The sequence below is a fragment of the Micropterus salmoides genome, unplaced genomic scaffold (assembly GCF_014851395.1).
Source record: "Micropterus salmoides isolate LMB-PRFRI ecotype aquatic unplaced genomic scaffold, ASM1485139v1 Ms_hic_scaffold_20, whole genome shotgun sequence".
Classification (NCBI taxonomy): Eukaryota; Metazoa; Chordata; class Actinopteri; order Centrarchiformes; family Centrarchidae; genus Micropterus; species Micropterus salmoides.
This window is the reverse complement of record NW_024041151.1, coordinates 28,684,512-28,696,434: the sequence shown is the minus strand read 5'-3', so window position 1 is coordinate 28,696,434 and position 11,923 is coordinate 28,684,512. Positions and strand designations below refer to the sequence as shown.

Here is an 11,923-nt window from a genome sequence, read left to right as displayed (position 1 = left end):
TATTTATTTTAGGAAAATACTTTCTCCACTAATGCAAATGTATTAAACACAGCCCCAGATGTTGTTTTTAAAGAAAGAATTAGCTTTGTATTGCATTATAAATCATTGAACTTTCTGGAAAAGAAAACTGTAAAAAAGCTGCTAAACATTTTTTATTCCTTTAAACTATCAGAAGACACCCCCTAGTTATTTTATTTATTTATTGTGTTTTGTGTTTTATTAAGAGTTAATATTGTCTTAAGGTTGTACTGTATGATAGTGTGTATTAATTTAATTAAATACAGGTAAATATGGCCTACTTTATGTTGCCTTTTAGTTTATGGTACAGCCACAATATGGGCTTCCATGGTTGCAGCCATTGTTGCTGCCTCGTCATGAAGTCGGGGTAGATGGATTTGCCCCGAGTTCACAAGCAGGGACTCTGTTGTTCCGTTCTACTTTAAGGTCGGACGTTTTTGAGTTCCGAGGGGTCTGGAACGCAGCATCTTCTTCCTTTTTTTTTTGAACGCAGCATCTTCGCTGATGCCTCGTCATCCTTTCGTCTCCTGATGACGTAATCAGCGTGCGACAGCACAGCCAGGGCTCCACAGGCGGCGGCGGCGGCAGGCAGACAGAGATGGCTGCGCCCACGGAGCGGTGCCGCGGCGGTGGAGGAGGAGGAGGGTTTGCCGGTTGTCCGCGGACGGTGACGCCTTGGTGGCGGCTCGCGGTGGTCCTGTTCTCCGTGTCCTCCATGCCGACGGTCACCGCTTTGGTGGAGGGTCTGTACTGCGGCACCGAGGTCTGCTACGATGTGCTCGGCGTCGCCCGGGAGGCCGCCAAGGTGGAGATCGCCCGGGCTTACCGACAGCTGGCCCGCCGGTACCACCCAGACCGGTTCAGGCCGGGAGACCCCGGCTCTGAGGGAGAGACCCGGGAGTCAGCCCAGAAGAAGTTCCTGCTAGTCGCGACCGCATACGAGACGTTAAAGGTCTGTCCAAGTACCTATCAAAGACTAACGTTCCTTACTACAACACAGTTATGTCGGTCTCTTCAAGAAGATAATGATGTGGATGATGCATAGCGTTACAGTGTCCAATAATATAATAACATTCATTAAATGTTGCCATATGAGACCAGTATAGAACTATTGTCCACTTTATTCTTCGTAATACTCCATCAGGAAAAGGGACCAACAGTGCTATCGAGTATGGTGTCCTGTGGGACCTTTTTCTGTCTCCTTTATGTCTGTTTAGTAGGCTATCACTGTCATTTTCTTTGAAGGATCTGTTTGTGTGATATTGTCTGGAACCTGTGTGTTTTCCCTCTCTGATATTCAGGGGCTTTATGTAATACTCCACATCCTGACCATCAGGTTTCATCCCTGCAATTCATTTTCCCATAGCAGTAGTTCCCAACCATAAACACCAGTTGAAAACAAAGCGTTTTTTCTCAGATTGTTTCATTTAATGGATTTTTAGAGGCGAAAGCATTCAGTTGTACAGCATTAATAATACTTAACTTTTGATGTTTGAGATTTATCTCCAAGATGTCTTTAAAGAGATTTCATCTTGTCATATCCATGTTTCTATAAAGACTGTATTACTGTAATCTGATCTTAGTAGTTTTTCAAAACATGGTGCTCATGTATGGCATTTTCATATCAGAATATGAAACGTTTCCCACACTACTATACAGTATCTGCGTTAACTGTGCACCTGAAAAATGAGACAAGCGCAAAGATAGAGATGAAGAAGCCTGCAGGTATTATATATATATATATATATATATATATATCAACCATGACATTAAAAATAAATAGTAGTTATTTTGTTTTTAATGTTGACACCAGGTTTGGCTGAGCTGCAGGTCTTCATAACAGAAAGCTTCAAGTAAAAACATAAATAATGTCTCATCTGTGTGTAGGATGAGGACACTCGGCGGGACTACGACTACATGCTGGACCATCCTGAGGAGTACTACCAGCACTACTACACCTACTACCGTCGACAGCTCACCCCCAAGGTGGACGTCAGAATCGTCATCTTGATCACCATCTGTGCCATCTCCATCTTCCAGGTACTCGTGCAGGCTCCAGGGGAGTCAGAAACTACCAACCGCTTATAAAAACATCTCTCTCCAAACTTCCAGCTAGTCTTGCTGGATCACAGATGCGGGAAGTGTTTTTTAATCAGAAACTGAGACCTTTGACTCCAGACTTTTGGTCCGTAAATGTTACCTTTTTCATCTATTAAATATATAATTTAAAGAATAAGTCGTCTGATTTTCTATATATTTATTTATTGTCATCGAATCCAATGAAAAGCCCCAAACCCACGATGAACTTAATGCTAAATCAGAATCAGAAACCGCTTTATTGACAAGTAGTTTTTACACATCCAAGGAATTTGTTTTTGTGACCAGGTGCGCAACAATAGAAATTAATTAAAATATAAAAATATGAAATTGAAGTTATAGAAGAATAATAAAGACTGTGAAATTTACAGTTGAAATGGTAAATGGACTGTACTTGTATAGCACCTTTCCAGTCATCCGACCACTCAAAGCGCTTTACACTATGTGTTGCTGGCTTGTGTGTGTGTGTGTGTGTGTGTGTGTGTGTGTGTGTGTTTGTATACAGTATCTCACTAAAGTGAGTACACCCCTCACATCTTAATTGTAAATATTTGATTATATCTTTTCATGTGACAACACTGAAGAAATGACACTTTGCTACAATGTAAAGTAGTGAGTGTACCGCTTGTAGAACAGTGTAAATTTGCTGTCCCCTCAAAATAACACATCACACAGCCGTTAATGTCTAAACCGCTGGCAACAAAAGTGAGGACACCCCTAAGTGAAAATGTCTTACTGGCTTGTATGTTTGTCTGGATGATTTTCAGTATGACATGTTAAATGATTGTGGATTGTGTGAATTTTTATTGGTTTGTCGATAGTTTATAGTTTATGTTTCACCTCTAATCTTCATGCTATGATTCCACTAAGAGTCAATAAATAACTGATTTGCTGGCCTGCCCTAATAACAGTTGTCTTTTTGTCTTTAGTCTCTAGGTACCTCACACACATCCACAGGTGTGAACCCGGCCTCAGACAGGCAGGTAAAACCCCATCAGCACATACATCTTACCTCCCTGTCTCTCCTCCAGTACTATAGCTGGCACAGCAGCTACAACGAGGCCATTAACTACCTAGTGACGGTCCCCAAGTACCGAATCCAGGCCACGGAGATCGCCAAGCAGCAGGGCCTCCTAAACCGTACCAAGGAGAAGGGCAAGAACCGCCGCTCCAAAGAGGAGATCCGGGAGCAGGAGGAGGAGGTGATCCGTGATATCATCAAAAACAAGATCGACATCAAAGGGGGCTACCAGAAGCCCAACCTGTCGGACATCCTGCTGTGTCAGGTCGTGCTCTTCCCCTACTACCTGACCAACTACGTGGTCTGGTATGTCTCCTGGGTTTACCGCTTCACCATCTGCAGGGAGGAGTACGGAGACGAGGAGAGGCTCTACATCATCAGGTCAGTTCTTAGAGAAACTAGCTTGTTGTACTACCTGGAGGATTGAGATGAATCCAGACTCCTTCCCATGTTTCTTACCTCATTGTCACATTAGCTGACAGCAGACTCTGTGTTTTATCTCTCAGGAGGTACATGAAGATGTCTCAGTCTCAGTTTGACAGTCTGGATGAAAACACCAAACAGTCCTTCCTGGAAAAACAGCTCTGGATCAAAGAAAACTACGAGGTTTGTCATTTAAAATTCTCTTTGCATCTCTTCTCATTCTTTGACTTCATCTCCATCTTCAGTACCTTTTCCTTTTCTCCTCTTTACAGTCCTTCCTTCCTCCTTTTGGGTTTCCCATTCTTCCCTCTTTACTTTCTTCTTCCAGATATTTTCCTTTTTATATTCCTTTTCTTCTCTATTTATTCACTCTATAAACTACCACAACCTTTATTCCTGCAACCAGCAGAAGGTATTTGTCATTCAGAGTGTAAAAGTTTGCACAGATAAAAGTTAATTGATCAACTCTTGATTGATCCTGTTAGAGGATGAAAATGATTTGATCCTTGGTTAATATCACAAGACCAAGAATCTACAGTCAAAGACAATGCTAACATGCTGGTGTGTAACAGGTATAATGTCTACAGTGTTCACCAGTTTAGCGTGTTAGTAGCATATTATAGAGCAGAAGTCCTAATATCAGCTCACAGGGCTTGCCTCTGTAGCTAAATGTCTGTCTTTCTGGTATTTATATTTTTCTAGCACTACAGCTGTTGCTAGAAACCTATTATTAGGTTAGGTTTGCTATTAGAGGGAGTTAAACAATAATTCATTTGTGAGCACAGAAAAAACTCTAGCTCCCAGGAACTTTACAAGCACAGAAGCGCATTATGAGTACTGTTTAACGCCAGATAAAAAACATAAATACCGATTAAACAGTGATGTTAGATTGTTTTTAAATAACTGTCCTTATCTACACATAAAGCAAGCCACACAGTTTCAGTTTGCAGGTGCTCTATCTTTTGGATCTCACTTTTGAAGCGCCGTAAAGACAAGGTGAGCGGAAGAATCAGGTGATAGTTGTCTGTAGGTTCATGGCTAAAAGGGACTACTTTCATAGGAGAGCTTGTATATGGCTAAAAATACCCTAAAATTGCACGTTCAATTCAAAATGGCTGACTTCCTGTTGGGTTTAGGACATGGCTCCAAACAGCTCTTTAGTAAGTAAAAAGATAATACATCTAGGTAAAATGTATGTCGGGACTGCTTTGTTAAAATTTTGTAGGGTGTGCTATAGAGCCCTGGGCACGCCTGAGCCCATTCACCGGTACTGACGTGAGTTTTCGGGCATCCTAAGCCATTAAAAAATGTGTTCTACGTTCAGAATAACCATGATAATAAATCTTACAAAAAACAATAGGTTCCTTGCACTTTCACTGTTATGGGCATAGGTGTCATTTATGCTGGGGACGCTGGGGACATGTCCCCATCACTTTTTGAAATGGCTGAATTTGTCCCCATCACTTTTTGAAAGCATTTGTTAAAACATTTCTAAAAAATAGCACCAAGAAATGTTGAATAACAAATTAAAATGCTTTAAGAAATGTTTATTTGCACAATAAGAAAACATCTAATGCTATTTAAATATAGAAGAAATAAAAGTAACTTAAGTTAAAAAACAAAACAAGCTGCTGATTACTGCATTATATTCTGTTATATTTTTATATTTATGAATTGCCATATAAATAAATTTCCCCTGTAAATCGGAGCAGAAAATTTCTCCAGAATGCCAGAAATTAAGTGTTTGATGCTCCAATTTTCTGGGGGAGGACCCCAGACCTTCCACTCATATTTCAGTATTGATAAATTTTTTAAAATAGTGTGAAAAATCTTCTTGTCTTATTCTACCAAAGTGTATCATCACTTCCCTAATCTGAGCCCTTATATCCCCACCACTTTCCAACATAAAGTGATGCCCTTGGTTATGGGCCATGGCACTTTGGTGCTCGGGCCCCAAGGATATAAAGTATTGATTAGTGCCACAAAAATTCACCGTTTTTACTGAACTTCAAAAGATAGTAGTTACATTCCTGTGTGAATCAAAAGCACGTCTATTTCACATCACTTTTGCTTTGCTGTTTTTTTTATTATACTGAATTGAGCTATTTGCAAAAAAAATGCACACACTGTGTTTTTATCGTCCAGCCCTAATTGCAGTGCTGCAAACTGTAGAAGTTTAAACGTACCTGATGTGTGTCTTTCAGGTGTACAGAAAGGAGCAGGAGGAGGAGATGAAGGTAAAGATGGCAACTGACCCAAGGATGAAGAGGTACCGCCGCTGGATGAGGAACGAGGGACCGGGCCGGCTGACGTTCATCGACGACTGACAGACGTGAACTCCGTCTGTAACACGCACACCTGCCTCAGTGCCAACATACACGGACAACACACGCCGTGCTGTGTGGAGACATACCTGTACAGAAAGATGAACTATGCCTGAGTATACACAGAGAGATATTTTCATAGCGATCAGCCCTCATAAAGGCGATGACTAAGTGGAATAAACTGTAAGCTGAAGCTACAGATTTTTGAGTCTTTTTTTTTTTTTACATCATGCTATTTGTTTTTCAAACCAAGTCCATTTGATTTTTAATAAGCATTAATGAAAATTATATATTTGTTCCTGTAATGTTCTCCTGCTGTCTTTTTTTCCCTCTCCTGCTGGTAAAAACAGATGAATGAATTAATGAGTTTTGGTAAAATTTACAGCCTAGAAACCAGAAGGCTACCGCTTTGACCCTTGCAACAGCCAACAATACTGTCAGAGTGTATCAGATCACCACCTACTTACTGTGTGCTGCTCCAGAGAGTCAGTTAAAAAGTCTATTTGCATTTAGTGCTTTAATAATGAATAAACCAGGGCCAGAGGGTTTTCTACCCTCCCTTTCTTTCCCCGTCAGATGAGAAGAGGGATATCAGTTTTAATTCCTGTGTGTTTAACCTGGAACCAGGGGGAACTGTTAGCCTAGCTTAATTGTAAGAAAGAAAATCCACCTTCCAACAAGTCCAAATCAGTCTGGTTTACATGTTGTATCTTGTTTATTGAACAGGTGTAGAAATAAAAATGTAACTAAAGACATTTAGTCACTAGCTTGCTAGCTAACAAGACAGAAGAAGGATGTGGTGAAGAGATGAAACTGATATCTGTCGTCTTAAATGACTTTGGGGAAGACAACAAACAGTAGGTCCTTTTCTTGACCAGAAGAACATGTAAGTTCTTACAGAAAAGATGAAATCAAACTGAAGATGCAAACTGGTTGGTACATAATAGATGATAGATGGTTTAAACTGATGATTTGCTCCAGGGTTTTCTCTCTTCTGATCTATGTTGGTGAAGCTTTTGTATCAAACAAAAAAAAAAAATTGCAGAAGCAAACAATTCAAATGTTTTGCCTTGTTGCGTAAATGGAAGCCAGAGTCACCGCTGCAAGTATCTGTAAATTGTGCAGCGGCAGATGTTTGTCACACAGGGAGTTTGTTATTGTGGCTTCCGCTGTCACTTCAGATGTTCAGCGACTACTTACTGCATTTTAAATAACTTGGTTTCACTTATTATTTATTGTTTTCACTGGTCTTTTTGTTCACATTTTGGTGTTGAGGCAGCATTAAAATCACACTGTAACTACAAACTCATACTGTCATTGAACACAACAAAATAGTTTTTTTTAATGAATACATTTTCTACTAAGCTTGTTTCAGCAGGTCATTTGACCCTTTCCTAAACCTGTCCTCTGAACAGCGATTGTACAATCTTTGCCTAGCAGCCAGAACTATCCATGACCAGTCTGTCAAGTTTTGGATTTGGACGTGCAGCTACGCCTCATTCTTTTAGTAATATATCATCTATGAAGCCATTAAGTGACTACGTAAGGCCTTTGTTTAAAATGAATTAGCTGGAAACATAAGGGCAGCAGGAGACAGCGATTTCAACCAACTAAAAGGAGCTAATGTTAGCTTAATTGGCTAGCCTTTAAAATCGATGGTCGCCCTCTAGAATCGAGAAGCTGCATTTGTCTACCTCAGTCATTTTTAAACCCATAGGTTCTTGATTTCAGATGAAGAATTTCAAACAAAGTGCTAAATCTGTATGAGAATGGAAAGTTTAACAGGTAACAGTCAATTTATTAAAATTAAAGACGTATGATGGATCTCAACCATATCATTGCCTTAAAGCCATCAGTATGGTTCAAAGTAGTTATGTCATCTGGTTGCACCCTCTTCTTCTGCAAAGGTTTAATGGCACACGATAATTAATGCTACAAACTGTTAATCGCAATGCGACTTAAAAGTCAGTTATTTGGATTAAAATAGAAAAGGCAGATTATAATAGAGAGGGGCAGGAGCGTGGATCAGACAAATGGAGATAATGTACACTTTTGGACAGTCTCCTCAAAGGCATTCATGCTGTTACACAAAAGAATTAGCTATGTGAAGAATGAAAAAAGAAGAACTTAAGAGACAAGTTCATGCTCCCCGCCTACCTCCACCCAACAGGCCAATCACTGACGTACAGTGGGCATGTTTAAAAGGTTGTGACATTAAAGCAGATGTCACATTTCTGTCTCCCTAAAATTTTTCATTCAGTTCAATGTAAGCAGACAAAACTATTTTTTTAGGTATGAGATTTTTTAAATAATGTATTCTCCACCTCCATTAATACTGTATCCCGTGGATGGATGAATGGATGGAGTTTGGCATCAGTTAAAGTGAAGGTTATGTTAATTTCATGTTATTTTAAGTACTATGTTGTTTCTTGAGAAGTGTCATGGGAGAAGTGTTTATGCTGACTCATACTAAAAAAGGAAAGATAAATGCCTGATGTGATGCAACAAAGGTGTATTTTTTTTTTTACTTCTTCATTTGTAACCCTTACTTATCCTTACTCTGACACAGAGTGAAGGGTCCGACATACGTTTTTTTTGTAGGCTTTAATAAAAGAAAATGACTGTGTGTTTTCCTGTTTTAGTCTTGAAATGGGTAATCTAATAAACAAGCGTAGATGAAACTCTCTCACAGGACCAGGATAAGCTAGGTGCGCTCCATTATGCTGTTTGCAGTCACGGGAATGTGATGCTCAAAATTCAGAATGAGGCAAATAGTGAAAGGCAAAATGGACGAGATGGAGGAAAGCCCATATTGTGCTTGTAATTGTTTACTCATTGTGTTGTCCCAGTCAACATGTGTGAAATCTGGAATGGCCCAGTTATTTCTTGCCTCCTGTGAGCTCTCTTCTTTCTAACTCCACCACCATATTTATTTCATTCATCATAAAAATCCCTCTGCATACAACTTTTTCACATATTATTCAACAATTTCCACCATGAGCAAGCAGTTGACGACAGTGGCAGTAAAACTTCCTTTTAACAGGCAGAAACCTCGAGCAGAACCTAGACTCAGGGTGGGCGGCCATCTGCCTCATCCAGTTGGGTTAAGAGAGAGAAAGAGGGAGAGACAAAGAACTAATTAATAAATTTTTTTATCTATTTATTTTATTTTAATATAATATTATAATAACACACACACACACACATTACTGTGTCATTTACTTAGTTTATTTTAATTTTTAATATTTAATTTTTAAAAATTATTATTATTTTGTCAACACACACACAAACACGTTACTGCGTCATTTACTTAGTTTATTTTAATTTTTAATATATTTAAAAAAACATTTTTATTATTATTTTTTTAACACACACAAACACCTTACCTGTGTCATTTACTTAGTTTATTTAAATTTTTAATATATTTAAATTTTTTTATTATTATTTTATTAACACACACACAAACACGTTACTGTGTCATTTACTTTTTTAATATATTTTTACTAATTTTTAATATATTTAAAAAAAATTTAACACACACACACACTTACTGTTTTATTTATTTTAATTGAATTTATTATTTTCATTTTCTAACACACACACACACTTACTGTTTTATTTATTTTAATTTAATATATTATTTTCATTTTCTAACACACACACACTTACTGTTTTATTTATTTTAATTTAATATATTATTTTCATTTTCTAACACACACACACACTTACTGTTTTATTTATTTTAATTGAATATATTATTTTCATTTTCTAACACACACACATTGTTTTACTTATTTACTTTTTAAAAAATATTTATTTTTACAGAATTTTTATATTTTATATATTTTTATTATTTCATTTTTTATTAACACACACAAACACAACATTTGCTGTTCTATTTCCTTATCTAATGAAATATATGAAATTCATTTTCCTTAGGTAATTTATATGTAGCTTTGGCAATACTGTTGCTTTACATTCATGCCAATAAAGCTAATTTGAATTTGAATTTGATAGCGCAGGAGGAAAGAGAACATAAAGAAGCACAATGCAAATTCCACATAGTTATTTAAAATATTCTGATTTGTTTATTTATATTGTGCCAATTTATAACAAAAGCTATCTCATTGCACTTTTCATACAGTGCAGGTCTAGACTGTACTTTTTGGCCGTTCTACATTTACATCCTCTTTGTAATATTATTTACAGAGACCCAACAATTATAATATTAATATATTATAATTATATAAACATATATTAATATCAAACAAAAATAATTATAGTCATTAATGATAGCAACAATGATAAGAAGATGATGAATAATAATAATTGTAGCAGCTGGTGTTGAGCGGGAACATGGGGGCCAGTAGGGAGCCTGCAACCACAAATCCAGAATCAACAGCTCTGGAGGCAGAAACACCTGCAGAAAGCAACAGAAGGAGAGAGGAGAGACAAAAAAGCACAAAACTACAGGAGAGAGAAGATGCTGACATGCATTAATGGCTAGTGGTTCTACTGATGTAATAAGGTACTATGACCTCTTTAAGATATGATGTTGCCTGACCATTAAGAGCTTTGTAGGTGAGCAGAAGGATTTTAATTTTTATTCTTGATTTTACAGGAAGCCAGTACAACCTAAACCCTTCTGAGCATCTGTGGGGCATCCTCAAACGCAAGTTGGAAGAGAGCAAGGTCTGTAACATCCACCAGCTGATGTCGTCATGGAGGAGTGGAAGAGGACTCCAGTGGCAACCTGTGAAGCTCTGCTGAACTCCATGCCCAAGACGGTTAAGGCAGTGCTGGAAAATAATGGTGGCCACCCAAATATTGACACGTTGGGTCCAATTTTGACATTTTCACTTAAGGGTGTACTCACTTTGTTGCCAGCAGTTTAGACATCAATGGCTATGTTATGTGTTATTTTGAGGGGACAGCAAATTTACACTGTTCTACAAGCTGTACACTCACTACTTTACATTGTAGTAAAGTGTCATTTCTTCAGTGCTGTCACATGAAAAGATATAATCAAACATTTACAAATAATGTGAGGGGTGTTCTCACTTTTGTGAGATACTGTAGCTTCTTAATAAAGACAGATTGGATGCTAACTAGGGGTAAAACTTTTTTAAGCAGCCTAGTTGGGATGGGGTCCAAAATACAGGTTGATGGCTTAAATGAAGGGAGCAGTCTAAATATATATCAGGTTTTACAGTTTCTTAGGTTTCTGTTTGATAATAAATCAGTACAAGTTGAGGGCAGGAGCTAGTGAATTTAGTCTATAATAATTATAATTTCATCATTAAAGAAGCTCATGAAGTTGTTCCTACTGAGGGCTCCAGGAAAACATGGCTCAATAGAGCTGTGACTCTCCCGGGTTTGTTCTTGTTTTCCTCTATTAATGATGAGTAATAGGCATTACGGAGAGCATTCTTATACACCGATCAGCCATAACATTATGACCACCTGCCTGTTGAAACAGCTTGACTGACAGAAGTACAATTGGTGGAGTTCCCCTTTTAACGCACAGACTTTGCGCGGGTTTGATATCCATCTTCTCTTCTCACCCTTGGAAAATAGCATATAAGCTAGTCCTTTTAACATGTCTGCTTTGCACATGCAGCCCAATAGGAAGTTGAATTAACCATTCAGCGTGTTTGATACACAAGGCCACTCAAACACTTTTTTTGAGGTTTGGGAGAACCAACTGATGTTGATTTTTTGAGGGTGATATTTGAGAGTTTAACAGATACAACAATGACATATCAGCCAATTTTAACACATTTACATTTTTACCAAAGACCCCCCAATGTGGTTATTTAAAAATTGTGACAAAGATATGATATTTTACAGTTGCTAAACTTGTCTGTGCTCTATGGACATAAAGTCTTCACTGAAGTATGCTTCAATCCATAAACGCTGCATGTTGCTCAAGTGCCGTACAGAAAAACCACCCGTCCTACTGTACCTGCTCGCACCAACAAAACAGCCTCAGATGTCAAAAATCGAAAAGTGAACCATGCTGGAAAGAAAACAAAGCACG

The 11,923-nt window shown here is 38.1% G+C and overlaps 1 protein-coding gene across 1 annotated transcript; it reads left to right on the top strand.

Annotated features, from left to right (window-relative positions):
* Window positions 1-561: 561 nt before the first annotated feature.
* dnajc25 (DnaJ (Hsp40) homolog, subfamily C, member 25) lies at window positions 562-8,003 on the top strand. Its single transcript, XM_038733823.1, has 5 exons — window positions 562-970; window positions 1,906-2,058; window positions 3,147-3,517; window positions 3,643-3,742; window positions 5,764-8,003. Exons 1-5 carry the CDS (start codon window positions 617-619, stop codon window positions 5,884-5,886), a joined length of 1,101 nt encoding a protein of 366 aa, XP_038589751.1. The 5' UTR covers window positions 562-616; the 3' UTR covers window positions 5,887-8,003.
* Window positions 8,004-11,923: the final 3,920 nt, after the last annotated feature.

What these genes read in the sequence shown, in the direction of transcription:
- dnajc25 (XM_038733823.1), top strand. Translation starts at nt 617, where the DNA reads ATGGCTGCGCCCACGGAGCGGTGCCGCGGCGGTGGAGGAGGAGGAGGG. An exon ending in CCGCATACGAGACGTTAAAG is followed by an intron (nt 971 to 1,905) that starts GTCTGTCCAAGT and finishes ATCTGTGTGTAG; the next exon opens with GATGAGGACACTCGGCGGGA. An exon ending in GAGAGGCTCTACATCATCAG is followed by an intron (nt 3,518 to 3,642) that starts GTCAGTTCTTAG and finishes TTTATCTCTCAG; the next exon opens with GAGGTACATGAAGATGTCTC.